Source organism: Pollicipes pollicipes, unplaced genomic scaffold, assembly GCF_011947565.3.
Source record: "Pollicipes pollicipes isolate AB1234 unplaced genomic scaffold, Ppol_2.1 Scaffold_7262;HRSCAF=8765_pilon_pilon_pilon, whole genome shotgun sequence".
NCBI classification, from domain to species: domain Eukaryota; kingdom Metazoa; phylum Arthropoda; class Thecostraca; order Pollicipedomorpha; family Pollicipedidae; genus Pollicipes; species Pollicipes pollicipes.
This window is the reverse complement of record NW_023597055.1, coordinates 10,643,885-10,670,597: the sequence shown is the minus strand read 5'-3', so window position 1 is coordinate 10,670,597 and position 26,713 is coordinate 10,643,885. Positions and strand designations below refer to the sequence as shown.

The 26,713-nt window shown below is 65.3% G+C and overlaps 1 protein-coding gene, 1 non-coding gene and 1 pseudogene across 2 annotated transcripts in view; 1 reads left to right on the top strand and 2 right to left on the bottom strand.

The window, feature by feature from the left end:
- Window positions 1-2,228: 2,228 nt before the first annotated feature.
- On the bottom strand, window positions 2,229-16,226 carry LOC119113428 (DNA cross-link repair 1A protein-like; annotated as a pseudogene).
- TRNAW-CCA (transfer RNA tryptophan (anticodon CCA)) lies at window positions 12,011-12,082 on the top strand. The gene has a single exon. It is a non-coding gene; the product is annotated as a tRNA-Trp (tRNA).
- A 9,784-nt stretch (window positions 16,227-26,010) lies between the features above and the next one.
- LOC119113427 (DNA cross-link repair 1A protein-like) overlaps window positions 26,011-26,713 on the bottom strand; it is a 38,299-nt gene continuing 37,596 nt past the window's right edge. The window contains exon 9 of the mRNA XM_037237742.1: window positions 26,011-26,120. Coding sequence (XP_037093637.1) covers window positions 26,011-26,120 — 110 coding nt within the window. The remainder of the gene's footprint in view (window positions 26,121-26,713) is intronic.

Here is a 26,713-nt window from a genome sequence, read left to right as displayed (position 1 = left end):
ATGCAAAAATACTCCACACCCGAGTCCGAGTGCACAATATGTTCCGCGCGTAGGCGATATCGCGTGCTAAAAAAAGCTAGAGATGTTCCGCGGGCGCGTGGCCGACCGCCGCAGCATCCACATGACGCGCCGAACCCCGCAGGCTACATTGGAGGCCACCGGACGGCGAGTACGTCGTGTCTTAAACGCAACCAAGCGACGGCCAGGCGCCCCGGGCCTTCTGACGGCGAAGGCGCGCCAGTGACGTCACAGGCGGCCGCCGCGCGGACGGTGACTAGAATCTCGGCGGCCCGCGGCCTGCCGTCCCAGCGCCCCTCCCCCCTCCCCCCCGACCTCCCCGCCTGCCGAAGCACCGTGGCCCCACGAGACGCACGCGCTCGCACCCGACTAAAGCAGGACCCGCGCAAAACAAGTAACATGGCGACGACGACGCGCCGTCCGCCGGCGAGCACACCACCGCTGCTTGGCACGAACAACTGAAACCTGCCGACGCGACGGCCGCCTGACTGACTGGTGCCGGCGGGCGCTCGGGTCGCGCCACCCCCGACCAGCCGGACGGCAGCTGACGGAGCGCGGCGTCCGGGGACCGGCGGCACGGCCTGGCACCGGCCCGAGCGGCGGGCAGAGCGGCAGGATGGAGACCGGCCGGTGACGAGACCAGAGCGGCAGGATTGGGGGCTGGTAGGTGTCCAGAGCAGAGCGGCAGGATGGGGAGACCTGAAGAGAGCAGAGCGGCAGGATTGAGGCCGGCCAGTGATGAGAACAGAGCGGCAGGATTTGAGGACCGCCCGGTGAAAAGGGCAGAGCGGCAGGTTGAGGACCGGCCGGTGAAGAGAGCAGAACAATAGGATTGGGAGACCTGAAAAGAGCAGAGCGGCAGGATTGGTGACCGGCCGGTGAAGAGAGCAGAACAATAGGATTGGGAGACCTGAAAAGAGCAGAGCGGCAGGATTGGTGACCGGCCGGTGAGGAGAGTAGAGCGGCAGGTTGGGGACCGGCCGGTGAAGAGAGCAGAGCAATAGGATTGGGAGACCTGAAAAGAGCAGAGCGGCAGGTTGGGGACCGGCCGGTGAAGAGAGCAGAGCAATAGGATTGGGAGACCTGAAAAGAGCAGAGCGGCAGGATTGGGGACCGGTCGGCGAAGAGCAGAGCGTTGGGATTTGGGACCGGCCGGCGAAGAGAGCAGAGCGATAGGATTGGCAGACCTGAACAGAGCAGAGAGGCAGGCTTGGCGACCCGACTGGTGACGAGAGCAGAGAGGCAGGATTGGGGACCCGCCGGTGACGAGAGAAGAGCGACACGATTGGAGCACCGATGGGCCGACCACGCGCTGCCACCTTGGTGGCCGGTGGCTCGCCGACCAAAGATATGCGCCACTTGGGAGCGATCACAGCAGATTTCATGGACCCAAAAGGTGCCAGGAGCAATAATTCTGACGCGTTTCAAACGCTCGGGTGCAAAAGGCAGCCCTGTTGGTGGCACCACGCGATACAAATAATCGTCACCAAACACTTTCACATAACTCGTGAAAGGTATGCATCGCCTGTGGAGGCATAGCCAAACTTAAATAATGTCTACCGGATTCCGACCTCGCGTCGCCTGCAACTTTGGGCGCAGCAGCGCTGGGTGGCTTTCATAACGTTTCAAATCAGAGACGTCGCAAGTACGAAACAGAATGAACGAGACAGAAAAGTCCGTCGGCCAGAGCCACATGAGTCGCGACGAAGGGCGGGGGAGGGGCACGCGCACGAGAGGAGGGGAAGGGGAGGAGAGAGCAGGGGAGAGGCGGGTGTCGCCGCGGTCTGGCCGCTGCCCCCGGTCCCCGGACACCAGGGCTATCACGGAGTGCGAGTTGGCCCCCCCAGCTCCACACCTATCACGGAGCACACGTACCCACCCACACACGTACACCGACAGACGGACAGGCAGACAGACAGACTCCCCTCGGTGCAGTCAACGCCCCCCATACGGGGGCAACACGGCCGACGGCGCGCGGACGACGGCGGCGCGCGGCGCGGGCGGCCGCCGGCCCGGCCCCGCCAGAGCGACCGCAGCTCGGCACACCAGCGCCGACCAGCGCGGCCCCTGACCAGCGCCGACCAGCGCAGCCCCTGACGCCGCCACCGCAGTCGTGTGCCAGCTGGCCCCCGGTGGCCGCCCAGCTCCCACACGGGGCGCCGGAGCGGCCGGCGAGCACGGCCAGGTGAGCGCCAGCCGGGACCATCGCCTCAGACGCACGCCTCCGTCACGACCCGCGCGTCGGGAACCTTCGCCGGTCACAGAGCGCGGCATTATCGAGGCGGTCGCGACGCCTCCTGCCCGTAACAGACCAACGCTTTGAAAGCGGCCGGCAGGGAACGACCGCAGCACAGGCGGCGCAACAGCCGCAGTCTTTCAGAGAGCGGACCTTGCGAGCCGCAGCCGGGGCCCAGTGGCGATGATCCGCGGGGCACCGGGGGATAAGAACCGAACGAAGTCGAGTCGAGGCCGCCGCGCGCGCCGCCGCCGCCGCCGCGGCGCCATCCCACGCTCGCACGCCAACAACGAGTCACAACAGGGGGCCACACACAATAAATAACCGTTTCTTAAACGTTAAATCCATTAACAAAGAACGCGCGGCGCCCACCACGGCTCCGCGCTCACCCCGCACGCACGCAGCTGCCCCACCCCCACCCGCCCCGCCCCGCCCACCCCGCCGGCTATGGACGATGTATGCGTATGGATTGCTGGCCGGCTGCCGGCGAGCGGCCTGCGCCCGGCAGCCGGCGCCTCATAGTGACGAGCGACTCAGTGACCAGCACTTCACAGAAATGCGGCGCCTCGGCGGCTGACCGGCGTGTCTTGGCGCCGCCCAGCGCCTCCGGACGTCGGCACGCGGAGCCCGCTGCCGGCGCGTCCGGGCCCGGTTCAGCCGCTCCCGCCGCCGCCGCCGCCGCCGCCGGTGCCACCCGTGCCGCCGCCGCCGGTACCGCCGCCGGCACCGCCACTGCCGCCTCCGTCGGCGCCTCCAGCGGCGGCGGCGCCTCCCCCGGCCGCCCCGCCGCCGCCGCCACCGCCACCGCCTACGCCACCACCGCCGCCGCCGCCGCCGCCGGCCGGCTGACGCGGCCCGCAAGCGGCGCCTCGCGCAGCCAGTCGCGGAAGGTGGCTTCCATGAGAGCGCGCGTCTGCGCGCTGCCCACGTTCACCGTCGGGATGATCTCGCGCGGCTGCACGAACTGGATGAAGCGGCGCAGCTCCGAGTAGCTCGAGTGCTCGCTGTACGGCACGCCTGCGGGGTCAGATCAGGTCAGGTTAGGTCAGGTCAGGTGCCGCGGGGCGCAGTCGGCGACAGGTGCGAACTTTATAGCCTTTAATCTCAGTTTTGGGGGGACGGCAGAATATAACCCTGCCAGACCCGAAGGATCATGCGGGAGGAAAACAAGAGCCCGGGAGACTGAAATAAAAGGCGTGATGATACAGAGAGCGAGAGAAATATAAGAAAAGAGCATCATATTCACACTGGACAGTGAGAATCGATAGGTGATGAGGAGGCTCTTCCCGTTTCAGTGTTATTTTCCTACTGAAATCTGACTGTTTCGGAACATCGTCCAGGTCCCACGATGAACAAAGAATTCAGCGTAGGGGCGAGCCACCAACACAAATCACCTTTGAACTACATTGTAAGCTGTGTAACATCACGTACGCATGACTTACAATGACCCTTTCTTTCTTCAGCCTTCGTTTTTCATGACGCCATGATAACGAGCTCGCTACTCTTGCACACTCCACTTATACATAACACAAAATAACTGTCGGCGCTTCACGACGCGGCACTGCGACGCAATTGATCCAGATATGTGTCATCGCCTAATCATGTCCTTGATCTTGTAATTGGACCAAACCAGTTTGGCGGCATCAGGGAGGGTCTGGAGGGCACTGGTGACACACTGCGAGGATTAGCGCTCTGGCCGTCCCCGAACAGCGTGCGGCTGCTGGGACTGCATTCGAAAGAACACTGTAACCGCCAGTGGTCGGCAGTGAAATAAACGTACCACCACGGACTATTTGGGAGTGAATGAGGGGGAGGGGAGGGGGAGGGCGGGGCGAAACCGGCAAGGGACCACGTAATACAGCAGTTGACAGCAGAAATTTACGTGTTTTTGAAAATTTAGTTTTTTAACAAATTGACGTGAAATTTACGATCACAGTGACTAAATGGACAGGGGAAAAAGTGTTCATCTCGTGACGCAAGGACTTAAGGCGCCGCAGTGCAACAAGCTCGCCCTGCTTAACAAGCCCGCGGTCAATACCGAAGTGTACTGAAAATCGCTTCTGTGACCAGGACCGCTGCGGAGAACACCCCAAGCACACTGCGCTTCACCAAACCCCACATATACCCCTCGTCCAGCGCCAACCTGCGGCGACTTGCCCTCAGCGGCGGTCGGGGCCCCGCTGCGCAAGCCGCACCAAGACGGCGGCGCGGCACCACTCCATCACGCCCTGCTATTGGAGCAGCAAAGCAAAGCAGACTGGGACAAGGCCTCAATCTATGGCGAGTGAATTTGGCAGCCAGTGACGAACGCGCGGGAGACTAGATTCCCTACTAGACACGCCGTGTTACCGACTACGCCGCAGGGATCGTCTCCCAATAATATGTGTGCCAATAAAAAACTGTTGTTGTTTTAAAACACACTGTCTCCCTTCCGCTATCTAAATGCATCTCAAACCCGAACCGAAACGACTTAGGACAAAACACAACATTCTGTCAAGTGTTCCGGCACTCCAGAATTTCATACCGACCGCCCGGCTGTCACGCCAGCCACCGATAGACTTAGTGAGTAGATAGACTTAGTATTGCCGACAGAAGACGCCGTTGTCGTTGCTATGGTTACGCGCAGCCGCCAGCTGCCACAGAGAACCGCGCGGAGGAGATGCAAAAGGCGCCGCTGACAGCTGAGCAACATCGCGAAGCACCTGCACACTACATAACTCTGGTTGCATCACAAAGACACAAGGACGCAGTAACAATACCCGCACCTTTTGTCGCGGGGTTCCGCTAAAAGGACCGGACGCCACTGCGTCTTGCAATATTCCAGCGCTGTATGAATTAGCGTGAAGGGATGCTTGAACCCAGTTTGTCAATGAAGCCGGCACTCTACGTCATGTGCCTTCCCTGCGGCGCTCCGTCAGTGAAGCATTTACATGGGCGTCACGCCGTCTTCCCGGGAGGTCGTGTCGAGAGCGTCAGCCAATCTGTACGAAGGTGACTCGTGGTCACAACTATTTAAATCAGTACGAATGCGCTTAACGTTTTTGACGGCGATCACAGCGACCAATATTTAAGAAAAGATTAGGGCGGTAACAACCAACCATCGCAGACTTCACCTGTCGTTAGCGCCGCACGGCTCCTTCTGCGATGATGCTAACCTGGGCTTTGGGGCGAACCGACTACAATGCTCATATGGCGCCCAACGGGTCCTTCTGTGACCCGGCGAGACAGCTGCATGACATCAGCACAATACAGGCCCGCCACTACAGAGTCGGCCGCGCCGTCACCCCAACCCGCCATCCCCCCCCCCCCCCCCCCCTCCGGCGAGCCGTGCCGCCACCCGGCTCACCGTAGATGGCGATGTTGCCCGAGATCTTGGGCTTGAAGTCGCCGTGCGTCTCGTGGTCCTTGCCGTGCTCCCAGCCGGTGGGCTTGATGGCCACGATATGGGTTGTACTGCGACTGGAATATCTTCAGGTAGTTCTGCAGCGTCTGCGGCCACACGGTGGGTCGCTGTTAGTACACCGTGCGACAGAGTCTACGCAGCAGTCTACACAGACTCTACACAGCGTCTACGTAGCAATCTAAACAACGTCTACGTAGTAGTCTACACAGCGTCTACGCAACAATCTACACAGTCTGTAGTGTTCATGTAGCAGTCTACACAGTGTCAACGCAACAGTCTGCAGAATCTACACAGCGCCTAATTAGCAGTCTACACAGCGTCTGCATGGTCTACAAAGCGTCTACAAAGCGTCAACGAAGCATCTACACAGCGTCTACGCAACAGTCTAAACAGCGTCTATGCAGTAGTCTACGCGGAGTCCAAAAACGTCTACACGGAGTCCACAAGCGTCTACACAGCGTCTACACAGCGTCTACATAGTCTACGCAGCAGCCCAGGCACCGTCCCGCCTATCACTGGGTCAAACGTCAGCTAGCAACGCTTGGCAGCCACGCAGCCGTCCATCCATCTCACCGGTGGAGGCCGACGTCGGGCGCAGCGCCGACAATCTCCCGGTCACAACTTCCCTCGCGACATGTGAGGTGACTCACCTTCATGGTGAGGTGACCCAGCGGCAGCACGTGTATCCGCGCCAGCCGCTGGTCGGTGGCGACCCCTGTGACCCACCTTCATGGTGAGGTGACCCAGCGGCAGCGCGTGTATCCGCGCCAGCCGCCGGTCACTGGTGACCCCTGTGACCCACCTTCATGGTGAGGTGACCCAGCGGTGGCACGTGTATCCGCGCCAGCCGCCGGTCACTGGTGACCCCTGTTGACCCACCTTCATGGTGAGGTGACCCAGCGGCGGCACGTGTATCCGCACCAGCTGCCGGCCAACTGCTGACCCCCGTGACCCACCTTCATGGTGAGGTGACCCAGCGGCAGCACGTGTATCCGCGCCAGCCGCTGGTCCGTGGTGAGGCGACGCTTGATCTGCCGCTCCTCCAAGCACTGCAGCGTACGCCGCTTGTCGGCAGACGCCCAGAACAGACAGTCGAGCGACTCGGCCACCGCCAGGAACACGCGCTCCTTGCCTGCCAGGCGAGACACTCAGTCAGGGCCGGCGTCGTCCGTCCGCTGGGAACGGTCCGCCGCGCGCGACGCCGGCCGTCCGCGTCGTGACACGTCGAGCCGAGCGTGCAGAAGCGCCAAAACACTGCCGGTGGTGAGTTTCGAACCCACGACCCCCGCGCTAGCCGCTAAGCTGTCCTTAAAGGGAGCATCCCACCTTTTTGTACTTTTAACTTATTGATAGATCAGACGCGTGCGACTTGATCAGCAGCATCAGTTTTCTCCAAAGCCCTCTCAAAAGCCCGTATTTTTTTTGAAGCAACCACAGTCGGCGCACTCATAGCAACCGCTTATCATAACGGCACATACTAAACCCGCCTCGCTCAGGCCGGCCACAGCCTGAGCGGCAGCCCACCACTGACCGATCGTATAGCTGCCGCACACCACCAGTGTCTTGGCGTTCTTCTGGATGGCCTCGTTTGACAATGCGCACGCACTGGTGCAGGATGTCGGACTGGCTGGGGAAGTCGTACATCGGATCACAGTATCTGAAACGCGACACCGCTCGTCAGGCCGGGATGCGGGTGGCGTACGTCGTCCCGCGGCGGCTTAAACACCGCACCACAGAGAGCCAGCTGCAGCTGGCTTACGTCGTTCCGCGGCGGCTTAAACACCGCACCACAGAGAGCCAGCTGCAGCTGGCTTACGTCGTCCCGCGGCGGCTTAAACACCGCACCACAGAGAGCCAGCTGCAGCTGGCTTACGTCGTTCCGCGGCGGCTTAAACACCGCACCACAGAGAGCCAGCTGCAGCTGGCTTACGTCGTCCCGCGGCGGCTTAAACACCGCACCACAGAGAGCCAGCTGCAGCTGGCTTACGTCGTTCCCGCGGCGGCTTAAACACCGCACCACGGAGAGCCAGCTGCAGCTGGCTTACGTCGTCCCGCGGCGGCTTAAACACCGCACCACAGAGAGCCGGCTGCAGCTGGCTTACGTCGTTCCGCGGCGGCTTAAACACCGCACCACAGAGAGCCAGCTGCAGCTGGCTTATGTCGTTCCGCGGCGGCTTAAACACCGCATCACAGAGAGCCAGCTGCAGCTGGCTTACGTCGTCCCGCGGCGGCTTAAACACCGCACCACAGAGAACCAACTGAAATGCAGTTTTACGGGAGGATTGAGACGACGCATACGCATCACGGATCGAGCGATGGCTCGGACCACCGAATTCGTGTGGCGCGCCACAGCGCACTCACCGACACCACACCAGACGCGAACGCCGGTCTCAACAGCCACCCCACCCGCACACCCGGCACACACCCGATCCGCAGCGAACCAGCCGGCTCGCACCGGATCGCAGCCGCCGCCACACCGCCCACAAGAGCGGACCCACTGGCCCCCGCCGGCTCAAGAGCCCGCACCGCCACACCACGCGCGTGACCCCCGCGGGAGCTCCGGGCCGCGCGGCGCCGCCCGCCCGCGCCGCAGCCAGCCCGGCCGGCGCGCGTGCTCACGTGGTGTCCAGGTAGACCCGATCGATGGCCGTGTTCCACAGCTCCGGGTAGCTCTCCATGGAGGGGTCGGCCCGGAAGTCGCCCACGTGCAAGTACGCGCGCCCGTCGCGGAACTTGAACAGGAACATGACGGCGCCCGGACAGCTGTGGACACGCAGGGCCTCCGGTGGTCAGACGGCGGCGGGCGCGGACAGCGTCAGACGGCAGGTGGCACATGTCAGACAGCAGGTGACGCACGTCAGATGGCAGGTGACACATGTCAGACGGCGGGTGAGACACGGCTGACGGCAAGCGACACATGTCAGACGGCAGGTGACACATGTCAGACGGCAGGTGACGCACGTCAGACGGCAGGCGACGCACGTCAGATGGCAGGCGACGCACGTCAGATGGCAGGCGACGCACGTCAGACGGCGGGTGACACACGTCAGATGACGGGTGACACATGTCAGACGGCGGCGGGCGCGGACAGCGTTAGACGGCAGGTGACATACGTCAGACGACCGGTGACGCACGTCAGACGGCAGGCGACGCACGTCAGACGGCGGGTGACACACGTCAGACGGCAGGTGACACACGTCAGACGGCAGGCGATGTACGTGAGATGACAGGTGACACACGTCAGATGACAGGTGCTACAGTCAGATGACAGGTGACACACGTCAAACGACGGGTGACCCGTGTCAGACGGCAGGCGACACACGTCAGATGACAGGTGACACACGTCAGATGACAGGTGACACACGTCAGATGACAGGTGACAAGTTACGCGGTAGCGGGCATGCGGTACGCAAAATGACACATCACATACATGGCGGGCCAATGACATCAGATACATCGCGTGATATCACATATGATGACACAGCTCGCATGGAACATCAGATGCACGGAGCGTCAGATGCATGGGTTGCAAATGAGACACATCAGATGTTAAACACTGCACCTTTTCCACGCTACTGTGCGGGGAAATGTGCGAGCATGTACCAATGCAAATTTGTCCGATGCTATTACACGTCACAATAACTGTGCGTATGCGGGTTCGAAGCAGCAACGCGTAAGAGCACAGGGACCTGGGATTTTCGTTGTAACGCCCGCCGCGTGCCACGAAAGGGGAAGGGGGTCGGCACCCCCCGTCCGGCCGGTTGGCCCAGTTTCGAAACAAACCGGCCCGGGAAGAAGTGTCAACGGAGGGTATAAAAGATCTGGGACGGGTGCCGGGAGGACACAGATCTGGACGGACCAGTGAGAAGGACATCCGTGTGCCGGCTCGTACTGCAAAGGTCCGAAGACAACGCCACCACTCTTCCGTCACCATGTAAGAGTCAGTCCCTTTCACCCCGCTCCAGGTCTAGTGCATCCCCTCCTTCTTCCCACGAAATTCGGCCCCAGGTCTTTGGCAGCCGTGTAAGCGCTTCTAATGTTAGCTGTGCTATTTCAATCGTCCGTCATAGACGCCCCCCCCCCCCCCCCAATGAGACAAGATTCGCTTTGGGGAAGTAGATGCCACATCGAGGCGCTGAAAAGGCCTTACGAGACGGTGGGATGCCATTAGTCCAAGAGACAGCCGGATAGATGATATAGATTTGTTGCGGTGCGGTGGCTTCTCATGATTTGTGCGTATGCTATCATTTTAATTCTTATTTTCCTTACTTATTCTAATTTCCATACTTCAACATTTTTATTTAATAATTGTGCTATGTAGGGCGAACATCCACCGTCGTGGATGGGCAGTGTCCAACGGCCAGCCATGAGAAGTCCACCTCTGCGGATAGAACAAAGGACAGGGCCAGACGCCGGCTACGAGCACCGCGGGCGCCATCTGTCGATGCCCGTTCAGACGTCCGGGCGTTGCGGCCTACAACGAACCGCTCCAATTCCTGGCGGAATTTTCCACACCGGAACGTCCCCCCTCTTCAAAGCTATAAGCACCGACATAAGACAACGAAAGAAAAGATCTTATTTCGCAAAGAGAGGAAATGATCGAACCGGAAGTTTTCAATCATAACGCGCGTCCGCCCCGCGAGATCATTTCCAATGACAATCAACAGGGGCAAGGTGTTAAGACCCGGAACTTTACACCGGCCATCCATCAGCGGGCGGTGCTACCCCGACAAGCTAGTGCGAGAGGACGCGGTACGCTTGGAGGAGCTCTGCTGTCCGTGTCTATCGCTCACCAAATCGGTGTGCACCATTTGGAATGCGACCAACCGAAAAACAATAACCAAACCATCCGCATAAATCTGGCCGACAATCGTGGTTATAATTATACCAATCAAGCATGTGCAACGGCGTTTACCATTGTTACAATCCCCGGGCCCTTATGAAAGAACGCGTAAAGATTCCTCTAGGGAGCTGGAAAATCCGCCGCGGGTGTCGGTGGTGCAGTAGTTAAACTGCGCGTCTGGAACACCAGAGGCACAGGGTTGACCTCCGTGAGGTGGTCGCCCTCCCTGCCAAGGCAAGAGGACAGCCTTCACGTGCACCGCCAGCAGCTGAGCGCGTCGTCAAGCCCCAATCACAACAACAACAGCAGTTTCGCAACGATGTTTTTCATCCCGCGCAGTGCACAAACCTGTTAAGGCCGGAGAAAACGCCCTCTTATTTCGCCGAATGTACCCGCAATTAAAAGCTGCGTTGCAGCCGAAAAGCAGACCAGTCCAATTGTACACCGAGCACGTCAAGGTCCTCCCGCTAGCGCCGATCGGCCTCGTCGCACGAAATAACGATTGCCGAAGACGGCGTACAAACAGGCTTGGAAAGGGGGCACGGGAGAAGGGGAGAAGAGGGAGGGGGGTAAGGTGAGCACAGCGGTAAAAGGACGCCCCAATGGCTTAATGTGTACCACGTCCGTGAAAATGGGGACGTTGTTATGACGCGATCAACCAGGGTGTCAGTCCGACGGTCGTGTAAGTCCGGAGGACCCAAGAGTCTATCCTTGTGCCGTGCGTACACTCATCTCGCTGCCGACGTACGCCCCATTGTCCCAGCCTAAGGACACGCGGAGCTCCCCGCCGGACGGACGAGGAGGATAGACAACACACGGGACTCCCCGCCGGACGGACGAGGAGAACAGACATTACACTGCCGCGGCACTCACTAACTGCACGACGTTCAGGCCAGGCACTCGCTGGCCGGCCGGGTGGAACAAATGGTTCACATCAGCCCGGCAGTCCCTGGACACACGGAGACGGGCTGACAACCCCACACGCCCCTCCCCCCCCCCCCCCCCCCCCGCCATGCTCACTGGTTAGCGTCAAGCAGCGTCACTTCCACGTTGAACACCAGCTTGGGCTCGTTCATGGGCAGCATCTTGATGCGCTCGGCAGGCACCTTCAGTCGCGTGATCACCAGGTTCCCTGCCGGCCCGCAGGTCAGGTCAGGCCCGCAGGTCAGGTCAGACCGCGTGAGGGACCCGTCAGGGACCGCGGGCACCGTCACAGCGCCGGGCACCACTGCCAGAACGGCCGGGCGGCGCCCCAAGCGGGCCCCCCGACCGGCGGTGAGCACTAGCCTAGCCGGATCACCGCACGCAGCCAGTGGCGTGTCTGCGACGATCACAGCGACATCCGCCGCCCACCACAAAACCATCGCCGCTGAAGAAGACACAGGTGAAGCTGAAGAAGAAGAAGCCAACTGCCTAGTGGACAACAAAAGCTAAGGGCTAGGAGCGGCTTCGCTGGCTGCGGAAGTCAAGCTTCAGAGCTAATCCTGACCAGTTCACGTGGAGCCCCCGGGACTCCGTGGCGCAACGGTAGCGCGTCTGACTCCAGATCAGAAGGTTGCGTGTTCAAATCACGTCGGGGTCAAACCTTTCCATCCAACACTGGGTACCGATACATGGTACGGCAGTGTCACAATGATTCAGTAGTCACAATGGGGCCCACCCTCGCTGACCCGGGGCGCGTACCAGGTAGCAATCCAAAAGGAGCTCGCGCGATCAAATACTCAAAACTCGCCCGTTTAAGGCGCCTCCAATCCATCGTCGCCGTTAAGTGGTAAAATCGGCTGGGGCCAGCGCATGCTCCTCAGCCCCCGATGCAGGGCGGAGACCATCGAGACCATAGCAATACCGTGCCCTCACGTTCTGCACGTGCCAGGAAGGGCAGGACCATACGCAGTCGAACGTCAGGCGGTCCTGATGGGGCCAACGCACCGCCACAGTCCGCCTGTCAGTCGCAGAGAGCGCGCGCCGCGTGTCCCACCACCGCGCCCTCTCCCCCACACACACTCACCGGTAACCTTGCCACAGTAGACGGTCTTCGGGAAGGTCTTGGAGAGGCCGCGGTAGTGGTCGTAGTGGAAGTGACTCAGGAAGTACGCCTCCACGCCTGGCACGATGCCGTAGTTGAAGGCGTCCACGGCGAACGGCGCCCCTGCGCGACGAGTTGTACACAGTAAATATGAGTTGTACAGTCAGAGCCGGAGCGACGACTAGACCGCAGTTATCTCCATGCTGGCTGGCGTTTGGGCGCGATTTCCCGGGCCCTTTGGCGCCGAGCGCTGGGCGACCGGCCGGGCACGGAGGGTAACGGGTCACGATGTCACGAGTCACGTCACGTCACGCAGAGGGCGTAACGGAGGCTACGGCAGAGGACAACGCAACAGTGCCGGAGCAGACGGAGGCAGGTACAGAGGAGGACGAAGGAGCCTACACACGCGGCGACAAAAGTACAGACACCTTACGACAACAGAAGTGGGACGAGCGGATATCTAAGGCCTGCGCTCGTCCGACTTCCGACCGGAATGCTTCGACTAAGGCCTAAAGCCGTAGTAGAAGCATTCCGGACTACACAAAACCCGCCCGGCAAGCCCACCACATTCGCAGGGCTACACACGCACCGCGCCGCGTGCTCCCGACACGCCTCCTTCACCGACAGTTCAGCGGCCTCCGACGAGGCCACACGCGGAAGACCGCTCGCGCCGCCGGCCGCGCCGGCCGCGCCGCCACCCACCGACTGTAGTCCACCTCGCCCCCGCCTCGCCCGCGCAGCGTACCCCGACGGCGGCCACCGGCATGCGCTCACACCGCGGCGGCGGCTGCGGCGCGGCGGCGGCTGTACGTACCCGGTATTAGTTTATAGAAGGGACACTTCCTGTCCGGCTGCGGGGGTCGGTCACCGTTGACCTGCGTGCGCTGCTGCTGGGCGGGCCGTCACCGACGACGGCCGCATCTTGGACATGATGCGCGACCACTGCTCCTTGGTCTCGGCCTCGGACGCCGGCGCCGCCGCTGCGCCGCACAAGAGCGTCGGTCAGCGCTTTCGGAGGACGGCCGAGCGCCACCCCGACACCCGCACCGGCTGCGGTGGGGAACGACTCCGCCGACGACGCCGGCACGGGCCGAGCATGGCAGCGAGAGCGGGACCGCGGCGGGAGACGGGACGGGAACGGGAAAGGGACGGCAACGGGAGACGGATGGCAACGGATGACGGACGGGCGCGGGACGGGAACGGGCGAGCGGCAACGCGTCACAACGCTGCGGGTCTGATGCCAGGCCGCGGCGGGGGCTGACGCGGGGCACGCGCGGTAGGGACGCCAGAGCCGGCACCAGTCACGCTTCGCGTGACTGGTGCTATCGGGCGTTAGCGGCACTGGCAATTTTTTCGGGATGGAGCGTTCGCCGCATCATAGTTTCAAAATGCGGGTGCGCGTGTCATTGGGACTTAACGACGCACCCGGATCGTGCGGCTGGGTGACGTCGCCTGTCTCCCACCCTGGCAGGAAAGGCGGACATCGCAGGGAATCGAACCCCGTACCTCTGGTTTTCCAGACGCGCAGCTCAACCACTACACTATCGGCAGCCTAATTAAAAAATGTACCTGACGCACAAATACACACAACGCATCATCCCGTGCACCTGGCTCATAAATAAGCATTAATCATAGCCAAACAACCGGGACATCACTCATATTTTCACAACCACATCCACGAAATGGACTTCTAAACAGGTCCAAACATCTCCCGCGGCAGCGCACCAAACATCCACAACCAGAACGGCCGGTCCCCCGCACATCCCAGCGTCAGACAGCGCGTCCGCCACCCCACCTTTGGCGGCGTCGGCGTCCTGGGCGGGCGGCGCCGGCGAGCCGGCCGACTCCGGCTCGGCCCGCCGCCGGCGTCGGCGGCGTCGGGGCCGGCGGCGGCGCCGCCGCCGCCGGAAAGTAGCCGGTGATGACGGCCTGGCGGGCCGGCGCCGCCGCCTCGGCCGCCGCCAGGCCGGCCAGCCGCCGCTTCTTGGGCGGCTGCGAGATGGCGCCGGCCGCCTGCTGGCTGAGCGCCGAGCCGGCCGAACCCGTCAGCTTGCTGCCGGCCGAGCTGCGGCGGGAGCGCGCCGTCAGTCGACGGCTCGCCGCGGCGACGGCGCGCCGCCCCGGCGGCAGGCACGCGCGCCAGACGCGCGCGGCGCCGGCAGACGCGTTTGCTCAGCACGCGCTCAGCACGCGCACACTGCGATGGGGTGCGAGTCACGTGTTCTCTAGTGGTGGAGTGTGGCCTACCGGCAGACTCGCCTTACAAGAACAGCACGCCCGGCGAAAGCGAAGACGACCGAGGAAGATCACTATCAACAAAGCGTTGAGACAACTTACCACCGTCGATACATAACTACCAGAGGCCATCCAATGATGATGCATAAACCACTGAGCCACGGACAACAAGAAGACAGATCAGAAAATAACGTTTATCACAACCCACGCACATTGCATAACGCTTACCGCGTCAGCCACCCAACATGCAGCCATCCAAAGCCCACACGATTCTACGACGCTGAAGCACCCGCCGTTCTCCACCCCGTGACTGACCCGGAGTCGGACGGCTTATTCAGTTCACTGGCGGCCGAGTCGGTGACGCGATTCATCTCGCTGATGCCCGAGTCTTGCGCCGTACCGCTCTGCTTCGAGTCCTCGTCCAGGAAGCGCTCCACGGCGTCCGACACGCACTCGCTGATGCTGTCCTGGGGGTCCTCCTGGGACCCAGAGGCCGCCGCCGTCAGCGCACAGACGCCGGTCACACACGAGCGGGGACGCACCGCCCCGGGGGCCCAGCTGTAGTCGCACCTCGCTTCGGGGCACCGATCGCACACCGCCACCGCTGCCGCCGCCGGCGGCGACGACGCCTGCCGACGGCGGCTGGCCGATCCTGACAGGAGCGAGCCGGAGCTGGAGCCGGTGACGCCCGGCGGCGGAGCCGCGCTTCTGCCGACCAACAGCCCGGGGCCAGAGGCGAGCCCAGCGAACCGCACGGTATCCCAACGGGCAAGCTGGGACGTTCACACACTACAGGCCGAAGGGCACAAACTTTTACTCAGAGCCACCGGCGTGACACACCAGGGGCCGCGTGTAGATCACGAACGTCGGCGAGCGGAAGCGCCGGCCGATCCGTCCAGCGGGCGGCGGCCCCGCACACCGGCCGTCCAGAGACCTCCCGTGCGTCGCATGGGAGCGCCTCCTGAGGCAGAGCGACCCTGACCCTGACCTGGCCCTGAGGCAGAGCGAGCCGCCGGCCTGACCGCGACGTCTACCTACGCCATTCCCCGTAACCACACCGTACCCAATCAGCGGTCCGGGTAACTTCACCCACCGCCTCCACCGTCCTCACTCAGCGACCCCTCCCACTCAGTGACCGCCATCACCTCCACCCACCGTCTCCACCGTCCCCCCACAGCAGGTTCTCCTACTCAGTGACCGCCACCACTTCCACCGCCGCATCCACCGTCCTCACCCAGCGGCCCCTCCCAGTCAGTGACCGCCACCATCTTCACCCACCGCCTCCACCGTCACCACCCAGCGGCCCTTCCCACTCAGAGACCACCCATCACCTCCACCTACCACCTCCACTGTCCCCACTCAGTGGGTCCTCCCAGTCAGTGACCGTCACCACCTCCACCCACCGCCCCCACCATCCCCCCTCCCCCACTCCCAGCGGGTCCTCCCACTCAGTGACCGCCACCATCTCCCTTCGCCGACCCCACCGTGCCCGCTCGACGCCGCCGCTGCCCCGGCCGAGCACCCGGCCGCCGCCCGCCTGACCTGCAGGTCGTCGAAGGGCGCGGCGCGCCGGCGCACGCTCAGGTCCAGCGCGCCGCTCGCCTCCGCCGCCGGCTCCATGATCTCGGCGATGCTGAAGCCGGCGCGCCGCGGCGGCAGCGTCAGCGAGGCCGACGAGCGCGGCCGCGGCGGCAGGTTGAAGCTGCCGCTGCGCGGCCGGCAGCCGTAGCGGCGGCCGCCGCGCGGCGGCGACATGGTATTGGCGCGCGATCTGCCGGCGGCGGAGCCGCGGTCGGTCAGGAGCGAGGGCGTGAGACAACGACGCGGGACGCGAGGGACGCCGGGGTTGAAGGCGGTGCCACGCGGATTTCGGAGGCATCCAGGAGGTCCCGACTAAGACAAACGGTACAGGGGACCGCCCGTAGATTCACTGTGGTGAACACAATATTGAGGTCGATGATGATAGGGTTTTATGACACGCCCCCCTGCTGAGGTTATTTTACACCAGAGTATTGACGCCGAGTCCAGGGCCCGGCCGACAGAGTAGAACAGTGCTGGGTAGGCGGAGATGCCAACAACTCACAGCTGCAGCGGGAGGGTGACACACAACCACACGCGGCACGGCGCGGCACCGACTCCGAACACGCGCCACGGCGTCACCGGCGACTCTGAACACACGCCACGGCGTCACCGGCGACTCCGAACACACACCACGGCGTCATCGGCGACTCCGAACACGTCCCGGCCGGCCGCGGCGCGCGCCGACCGGCCGCCCGAGCATCCGCCGTCCAGACCACGCCTCCGAGCGGCCGCGGGCTCGGGTGCACATCTCCCGTCCGCGAACAGCGTCAGTCCCACTTCGCCACCGCGCGGGACACCGCCACCCCGCCGCCGATGTCAGGGCCCGGCTCGGCCGGCTCACCGCATCGGGAAGAATTCACTGCTGGGACTGCTCCTGCCGAGCGGCGCCGGCGGCGGCGCCACCGTCGACGGCAGTGGCGACGGCGCCTGCGGGCTCGTGCTGAGAACAGACAGGTGCCCACCGTTGAAAGCGCCAAAAACGTCTTCCGCTCGGGCTTCGCGAGTTTCCCACCAGTACATACGCATCAGGTCATCAGACCCTTGTATGAACTTCATGCATGGTTTAACACTTCATGTGGGCAGAGCGAAAATTACCCTAGCGGAAATACATGGCAAATAACTTACAGATACCAACTTGTGCCGATCAATAACATATTTTAAGGCACAGATAAGACAAAAGTATCAGCCCTATTCCTAGGAAAACCAGGAGAATGGAGATGTAGTAATCTAACTAATATAATCTATATATAATAGTAACCTATATAAAAGAGCCTAACTATATCTCCATTCTCCTGGTTTTTCCGACGAATAAGGCTAATACTACTGTCTCATCTGTGTGAATGATGTTTCCCGCTAATGCACTGAGCAACTTACGTATTTTACGGCACATTGGGCTAAGCCATTCGACGTCGTCTGCCCACCGCCCAACACGTACGCTAACTCAACTCACTGCCTTGGGTCACCTTATCTGGCGGAGGGACTTCAATATTCCCCAGCACAGTCAATTCGTCGTCCCCTCAGTCCGAGTCTACATCCCAGTGTGCCCTGCCTGGTAGCAGCCGCGCCCCGCCTCCGCCTGGTGGGAGCAGTGTGCTGCTTCAGCGAACCGTTCAACCATCTGTGGAACTGTGGACTGGATGCCGACTCTGTGGACTGGATGTGGACTCTCTGGTCTGGATGTGAACTGAACTGTGTGGGCTGGATGCGAACTGTGTACGGCGTGCCAGCCTGGCAGACACAGAGGCGGACTGCGCGTTGAACTGGCGGGAAGCGCGGCCGCCCACGCCCTCACCTGGCGGGCGAGGGGTGCAGACTGCGCTGCGTGCTCACCTGGAGGATGAGGGGTGCAGACTGCGCTGCGTGCTCGTCTGGCGGGTGAGGGGTGCGGACTGCGATGCGTGATCACCTGGCGGGCGAGGGGTGCAGACTGCGCTGCGTGCTCACCTGGAGGATGAGGGGTGCAGACTGCGCTGCGTGCTCACCTGGCGGGTGAGGGGTGCGGACTGCGATGCATGCTCACCTGGCGGAGAGGGGTGCAGACTGCGCTGCGTGCTTACCTGGCGGGCGAGGGGTGCGGGACTGCCCAGACTGACGCTCAGCGGGCTGTGCAGGCGGCCGTGCGGGCTGTGCGTGAGCCGGCCGCCGGCCGCCGCCGCCGCTGCCCGCGGGCTGAAGGGCCGGCGGCGCCGGCGCCGCCGGCTGCTGGCGCGCGTCGCGCAGCAGCTGCAGGTTGGACGCCGAGAAGTGCGACGCCTGCGCGGCCGGGCGAGTAGGCCGGCCGCGCCGGGTAGCATCCCGCCTGCCGGTCAGCCGCAGCGGGGAGAGTCAACGGCCGGCGGCGGCGACGCAGGCGGCGCTGCGACGCGACGGTACGGACGGTCGGCGGGCACCGGCGCAGACGAGCGCCCGCGGGCGAGCGAGGACACCGATCGACCGACACGCACACAGACAGGCAGAGTGGGGATGGTCACGTCCCTACCAGCGGTCGGCGCGGCACTCTCGTCCAGCGCGGCTCGGCGGGCTCCGCGAAGGCGTCTCACATTTGTCCAGGAGCGTGCTGCCGGCCAGCCGCTCGCCGCGCGGGTAGACGACGGCCGCGCCCGGCAGTATGATACTCCGATCGCCGCTGACCAGCCGCACACAGCGCGCACGCCCCGCCGCCACCGCACCGGCGGCGGCGCAGACGCGTGACCTGTGCGGGCTCGCGGGTCATGCCGACGGCTGTCACACCGTCACCAGGCCGGAGCCCGGCGCGCTGCCGCTTTGAAAGAGCGCGCGCGCGCGCCCGGCGACACCCAGACAGCGTTCACTCTCCTCCCCCTTCCCCCCTCCCGCCTCCCCCAGCCCGCCAGCCAACAGACCCACCTGCTGGCGCAGCTGCTGGACGTCTCGGTGCACGTGCGGCGGTCCGGCCGGCCCGGCGGGCGAGGCGAGCAGCGCGTGCGCCGCCGCCGAGTGGTAGGCGCGCAGCCGGGCCAGCGACAGGTGCGCGTAGCGCGCGTAGTGGGCCGCCACCGTGCTCCGACAGTGCACCGTGTCCGGGCACTCTGCAACACAGGGCGGCGGAGCGCCGCCGGCACGTCAGCACACCGCACGGAGAGCAGGAGCACGCGGCCGCGGGACGCTCAGCGCTCACCGGCGACGACAGCGGCGGTCCGCACGGCACGGCGAGAGGCGCGGCGCAGTGGCGGAGGTGCCGACACTGTACAGAGCGCGCGACGATGGAGCAGAGCGGCTGCAGCGCTCAAAGACGTCGCACGTGCGGACACGCCTCCAGCGGTGCGGCGACTGAGGACAGGGTACGGCGGTCAGCGGACGGCCACTGCCGAGGGGCCTGACCGCTCAGGCACCTCCGCCGTGCCCACCACGGTCGCGCCGGGCGACACGAGACACCGCGTCCGACATCGCCCAATCGCCGGTGCGAGGCGGCCCTGCCGCCCCGTCCAGGCTGTCCACTCGAGCGCGCTCATCCAACGCCTCTCGGCACGCGCCGATCACGATAGCCCTCGGCTGGTGCCTCGCACCGAGGCGTCAGATCAGCTGTTTTGAACACGTCATTAGTGCTCTCCCGCACGGCTCCAGCGGGACTCACGCTACCGTTCCGGAGGTCACCGCGCTCGACGCGGCTAATCGACCCCTGGCTGACTGGCTGGCTAGCCGGCCCCCGTACCTGGCTGGTGAGAGCGGTCCATCTGGGTGCACTCGGCCAGGTGGTGCATGGGCGGCGTGCTGACCAGGATCGTGAACGGCAGCTGACAGTAGGGACAGTAGGGCCAGCTTCACCGGCGCCGCCTCCGCCGAGGAGAAGCACACCGACGACGACACCTGACGGCGGAAATCAGAAACGTGAAGTTGTGCCTGCAGCCGGCAGGTGGCGAACACGTGTGCGGACGGACGCGGCGAATCACTACAACCGGCCAGAACGACAGGCATGACAGCATCTGATGGCAAGAATGTCAGGTCGCTTTCATTCATGGCCTCTCGCAGCGTTGTTACCATCAGCCACATCCTCAGTTTCCACGTCATCACTTAACACAAATAACTGACATTTTGCGGATGCGTGGCGAACGAATGAATCACCCCGCGGATAAATATTAACATTATCGTGCACCTCACGTCCTCCGAACGCCGGCTGCCACTCACCACAGCGTGCCGTACATGAACCGGCGCTAAACGCGATCGCCCCCCTCCCCCCTCCCACGGCGTCTGGCAACCGTCCATCAGCGGTCACCGCTACCGCCATCAGTCGCTGCGCGCGGCGGTCTGGCGGAGCGGGCCGGGCGGGCGCCTCTGGGCGCGCTCCGCCGACACGAGGCGACGCCGGCGGGCGCGCCTGGCAAGGACCGCGCCCCCCACGCCAGCCGGCCGCCGGCCGCCGGCCGCCGGCCGCCAGCCGCGCCGCCGCTCGCGCCAGTCAACAGCCGCACCCGCGCCGACCGCAGCCAGACGGCTCACAACACCGCGGCGGCCGATATCATCTACAAAGCGCCTCCAGCCGGCCGCCGGTCGGCCGCAAGGCCGCGCCAGCGCTCCGCCGGAGGCTCCCGGCGATGACTCAGGTGCTCCTACCGGGAACGGCTTGCCCACCTGCACGCGCCGGCCGGCCTGACTCAGTGCCGAACCTGTCCTGTCACCACGTGTCGCCGTGCTCCGCGCGGCTCGACACGGCGTGCGCCGCGCCGACGCCTCCCCGGGCCCGCGTGCAGGCCGGCACCGCCACGCCGTCTGCGACAGCACGGGGATCCCCCCCGGATACGATACGGCCGGCCGATCCAAGGTCAGCGGGGGCACGCGCCGGCGGCGGCGCGGCCGCCGCTCTGCCGCCGGGTCCGGCCGGCCGGCCGCTCACGGCTCGGCGACGGCGGCCGCGGCCGCCGCCCGAGGTCAGCCACGGTGTCATCGAGCCGTTACCGCGCTGTTTGCCGGGCCGGCTCCACAGCCGCGGGCCGCCGGGATCCGGCCGCGGTGCGCGCCAAACGGTGGCCGCCAGCTGCTGAGCTACGGCACCGAGCTGTCTGCTGTCGTGAAGGCCTATCGCGCAGAATTCCAATCATCTGCCGCAGAGCTCTCACTGAGCTATCGCCGACCCAGTCCGCCGCTGACGTCCACGGACGCCGGCAGCCGTAATTTCCGTACGCGCCTACTTCACGTCCATCTGCCGGCTGCCGTCGGCTGCGCACCGCCGCCTCCGGAGCCGCCCAACGACAGACGCGCCCCTCGCTCACGAACGTGCGCAGTTACACCGCCGCGCAGTACGCGCTCCCACTGGCGCCAAGGCCGGGCCGCTGCCGGCAGTGCGGGGCGACTCGTCCATCCGACATCGACCCACGGTCCGGGACGACCCTGCGGCTTCCCTCGAGCTGCGGTACACGACCGATCGCCACGGCTGACTGGGGCGGCGCGCGACGGCCGGCGGACGCGCCGGACCGGCCACCGGCGCGGCCACATGCTTGACCTCGCCCGTTTCGATTCGCGACGACCCGGTGTCGCCGGGTCCGCGCTTCGCGGCACGCACGCTGGCCGCTGGCGTATAAGGTCCGGTTCCGGCGCCGCCGGCACAGAGCGCTGACGCAACCGGCATTGGTCGGCGCCCGAAACACGCGAGGCAACGGCGAACATCACGTCCGTGCATCGTTTTCGCCGTTGCCAGACTGTCAGGACCCATTCCCTTCAAACAACCGGACGCGAACACGGCGGAAGGCACCCCCTTCCCACGCCGCAAAGTGGTTCTGACATAGCCCTAGCGGTTGTGCAAAGCCATGCGCTTCGCGCCCTGCAGGCTCCCATCAGTCTCGGTACGCCACCGACCGGCGGCGACCGCACCGTCGCCGCCCTCAGTCGGCCTCGCTGTCCCGCAGCACCAGCCAGCCCCCCGGAGCGCGCACCTCGCAGCCTCCTCGTCACAGCCCTGCCACATGACCGGCGGCTGGCGCCCGGCATCCGCCGCCGCCGCCGCCGCCGGAGCCGTACCTGCACGGCGTGCGGCGCCGATCCGGAGGGGGCGGCCGGCGGGGCCGGGTCGGCGGCGGCCCGGTACGCGCTCGCCGCCGACTTCTTGAGCGGCAGGGGGCGCGGCCGTCGCCGCCCGGCTCGGCGGGCGGGGTGCAGCGTCTTGTAGCGGAATTTCTTTGGCGGCAGGAACACGTCTCGGTCGTCGTCCATGGTGCCGGCCGGGGGGTCAGTAGGTCAGGTCAGGTCAGGTCAGGTCAGGTCAGGTCTCGTCGCGTGGCTACGCCCTACTGCACACATCTGCGCAGCCTACAGGCTGAATATACGCCGAAGACGCACCGATTCAGGCCAAGCCACGCTGTGAGTTACGACCAACCCTGCCCGTGTTTATCCCGTTACTCGCGATATCCGTCTGACTTCTCCGCCAGTTCACGACCAGACGGCGACGAAACTGGCGCTGCCGTCGGCCGCCGCCCAGCACATCCAGCGTCACATCCGCGCCTCGCCCTGCGCCGCCATCCAGTGCCCAAGTGGGGCCACCGTTTGGCGGCCACGCCGCGTCTGCGCGCCGCCGGGCTCGTGCGCCGCCCCGCGCCCCGCCGGCGCCCCCGAGCCGCTTCGCCCGCCGCGCCGTTCTCGGGCGTTTTTTTTTCCACGTGGAAACCGGTCCTGCCTTACACGCGACGGCTCCCGGCACTGAGACGGCATTTTTTGGGGCGTGGAAAAACATCCGTGTCAGCAGCAGCGTGCCTTTGATATCGAGCCCGCATCTGACGGACGGACTGGGAGCAGCCTGTTGAGGCAGCAGACGTCCGCTGCTCAGACGCTCGCGAGTGGAAGAAACATAATACGGCCTTGCACGCGTCGTCTCCACGGCGTGGTCGGAACGGAATATTCCTGGCGTAGAAAGCTAAATCGGTAAGACATTCCGACGTCGCCACGTGCAGTGGTTTCGGTGGTTTCCCCAGCCAGCAAGCGCAGACAATCGCAGCGGTTTGACATGTCTGCCGCCGCTAGCACACAAGGCCAAAGGAAAGGAGGGATGACGCAATGAACAAACTGACCGAACGAGGAAACGGTGACGTGGGATGCCAAATCACCGCGGGTCTGACCCGCAGCTTAGAACGAGCACCCCGACCCTCCGATAAGCGGACAAAAAAGCCGGCTATCGACAAAAGTCCGGCCCTTATGCGGCCAGGACCTCCACACAGCGCCGTCTCCAGTCCGCCCTGCGGCCCGGTCACGTGTCCGCTGGTGACGCGCAGGTAGCACCTCCGCCCCGGCCGCGCAACATGAGGCGGGACGGCCGATTAATCCCACGGCTCCACCTCGCTCAATGCCAGCCCGGGTCCGCTGACGTCAGCGCTCGCCCCGAATCTCCCGGCGTAGTGACGTCACGCGGGTCTGGGTGGCGGCCCGGAAGCCCCTCCCCCGCCCGTCGCCCCGGTGACCGCGCCGGCGGTGACGTCACCGCCCGCCCGGAATAGCGCGCGGCTAGACGGGCGGCGCGGCGGCGCCGAGCTGCAACATTGGGCGCGGGCGGGACTCGGCCCGGCAGAGCTGCCGGCGTGGAGCCCGGCCGAGCGTGGCCGGCGGCTTGTCCGAGGTCGCGGGGCGGAAAGTGGGGGCCGGGTCGACCTCGTCCACCGGCCGGTCGTCAGCTGACCCGTCACCTCTCGGTCAGGCCGGCACGCCGGCGGGGAGGGGGCGGGGCCGGATCCATAGCAGCGCTCAACAGGCTGGGCGTCACCACACATCGACCGGCGCCGCGCCCCTCCCCCCCTCCCCGCCGGCGCCGTCTGCGGCGTACTCGGCCCGGATACGGCGCACGACACGCCCGGCCCAGCCCGGAGACGTCGCTCTGCCCGAGGCCGGCCGCCTCCTGCCAGAGGCAGGCCCAGACCGGAGACGTCGCTCTGCCAGAGGCCGGCCCAGACCGAGGCGTTCGCTCTGCGTCGCTCTGCCAGAGGCCGGCCCAGACCGGCGGCCTCGGTTTGTGAGAGGCCGGCCCAGATCAGAGGCGTCGCTCTGTCAGAGGCCGGCCCAGACCGGAGGCGTCGCTCTGCGTCGCTCTGCCAGAGGTCGGCCCAACCAGAGGCGTCGCTCTGCGTCGCTCTGCCAGAGGCCGGCCCAGACAGGAGGCCTCGGTTTGCGAGAGGCCGGCCCGTGCACGCGCGAGAGCGAGACCCGAGAGCAAGAGCAAGAGCAAGAGCAAGAGCACAGACAGACAGACAGACAGACAGACAGACAGAGAGTGGACTCGGTTGTCGACTGCAGGAGACGCGTTGGCCTCTGGGACAGTGTACCGAGCGTCGATGTAGGACACTGCGCTGCCAGAGGTCACGTGGACGCCCGAACTAGGACACCCGACTGCACGCGCGGCGGGCGGCTCTGCAGGGGTGACACTGCACTGAGATGACGACACGCTGTTGAGATGCGGGCGAATGGGAGCATAATACGGCTGTAGACGTGTGGGTTATACCGACAACGTGGTCGGAAAATCTATCGCTGGAATAATAAGCGCAGATCATACGAGGATATCCCTCAAAACCTTGAACAAAAAGACATTGAAATAAATAGCAGAAAATCCCGGAACACAACCTGAAAAATCAATCAACCAATGAAAGGAATTTCCTGGCTCACAAAAGTCCGACGTTCGATCCCAAGTTTCCCCGCTATCGATGCCCGCAGTCAGCCGCAACCAGCCCAGCCGGTCCCCGGGCGGGACAGGCCTATTCACGGCGGCCCACTGCCGCTCGGCCTTGGCCGACGGGCCCGGTCTGACCGGAGGGGCCGCAGCACGTGGGCGCCTCTCAGCGCGGGCCGCATGCCGCACCATTAACCCGCTGACCCACTCCCAGTGCAGCGACGGGCCTCCTCCGCGCGGTGTAGCCGCCGCTCTTGAGGCGCATACCGGCGCGACACTTCCTCGTAACTGCGCATTCCGCCCGCCCGCGTCCCCTCCCCTCCCCGCCCCCCCCCCCCCCCGGCCCCCAGCGTAAACAAGGCGCCTCGGTTGCCGACGGAGAGGGCGGCACCGTGACCTCTCTCGCCGCCGCCGCCGCCGCCGCCGACGCCGGACGGACGAACCCGCCCGCCCGGCTGCCGCCAAATCGGCCGCGAACTGCACCTGTCGGGGTCGACGCGCCGCCGGCCGCCCACCGACGACGTCGGTTGACGGCGGCGGTGCGGGGCGGGGGCCGACGGGGCGGGGCGGCGTTCACGGCCGGAAGTTGTGGCGCCGGTGGTGGTGGCGGCGGCGGCGGCGGCGGCGCGCGGCTGGTCGGCTGGTCGGCCGGCGGCGCCAAGCGGGGATGGGCGGGAACGGGTGGGATGGGTGGCACGGGGTGGGAAGGGATGACGCGCCGATCCAGACGTCAGACCCAGCGGGGGGGGGGGGAGCCCACCGCGCCCCGCCCAGACAGCGGTGGCCGTCGGGCGTCGTCACGTCCGCCCCTTCCCCGCCCCCACCCCTGCCCCTGCCCCGCCCCCACCCCTCCCCCACCCCGGATGTAGCAGCGGTGCGCCTCTCATCTCCTCTATCGCGCGAGCCCGCCCCGGCAACAACGTGCGCGCGCCGCGCCGCCGGCCGGGCGGCTCAAGGCCGCCGCCGCCGCCGCGCACCACTGACACAATCCGTGCCGCGCCGCCGCCGCCGCCACTCTCACAGCCGGGCGCCGCGCTGGCCGGCGAGCACAGACGCGCACCGCCGACTGTGCTCACGACTGAGACACGGCGGTCGAGCGACACCGTCGCCACTCGTATAGGCGTCCGCTCTCGAGCACGCCCTGCGCGTGCCCTTCCACGAACCGCTGCGACGTCGCGGCGACTGCGCAACGGCGACAGTGTTGCTGTCGATCAGCCTGGTCGCGAGCGACGTCACGGCACATGAAGCAGTCACCGGGAATCGAGCCCGTGGCCCGGCCGGCGTGAGCGTCCGCCGGGCGGCGACCCCCGCCGGCCCCACGGCGTACGGGCGCGGCGCCACGGCGGCCCCCCGGCGACCGACGCCAGGCGCCAGGTCGACGGGGCCGCGGCGGCGGCGCCTTCACTTGGCGCCGACCCGCGGCATCCGGGGCCTCCGACCGCCCCCGCCCCCCCCCACCCTCCGGAGGGCCTCCGGGGGCCGCCAGCCGCGTTCGTAAACACTGCCAGCGGGGCCAACGACGGCGGCGGCGACGGCGGACTCCGTGATCGATGCGCGGCGCCCGGCCATGCCAGATGCCGCCTGGCGACAGCCGCGCGGCCGGCGTGGCGCACCGCGCCTCCCAGCGGCACCGGCGGCGGCCGGGCGCGACGCCCGGCTTCCGCGACCTCCGACCCCAGCCGGTCGGGAGGCGCGCGCCCGGCGATAGATCGGCGGCGCGCGGCCTTGACGCCGGTAAAAAGCCCGTCGTCGGGGGCCGCGCCGGCCGGCGGTCA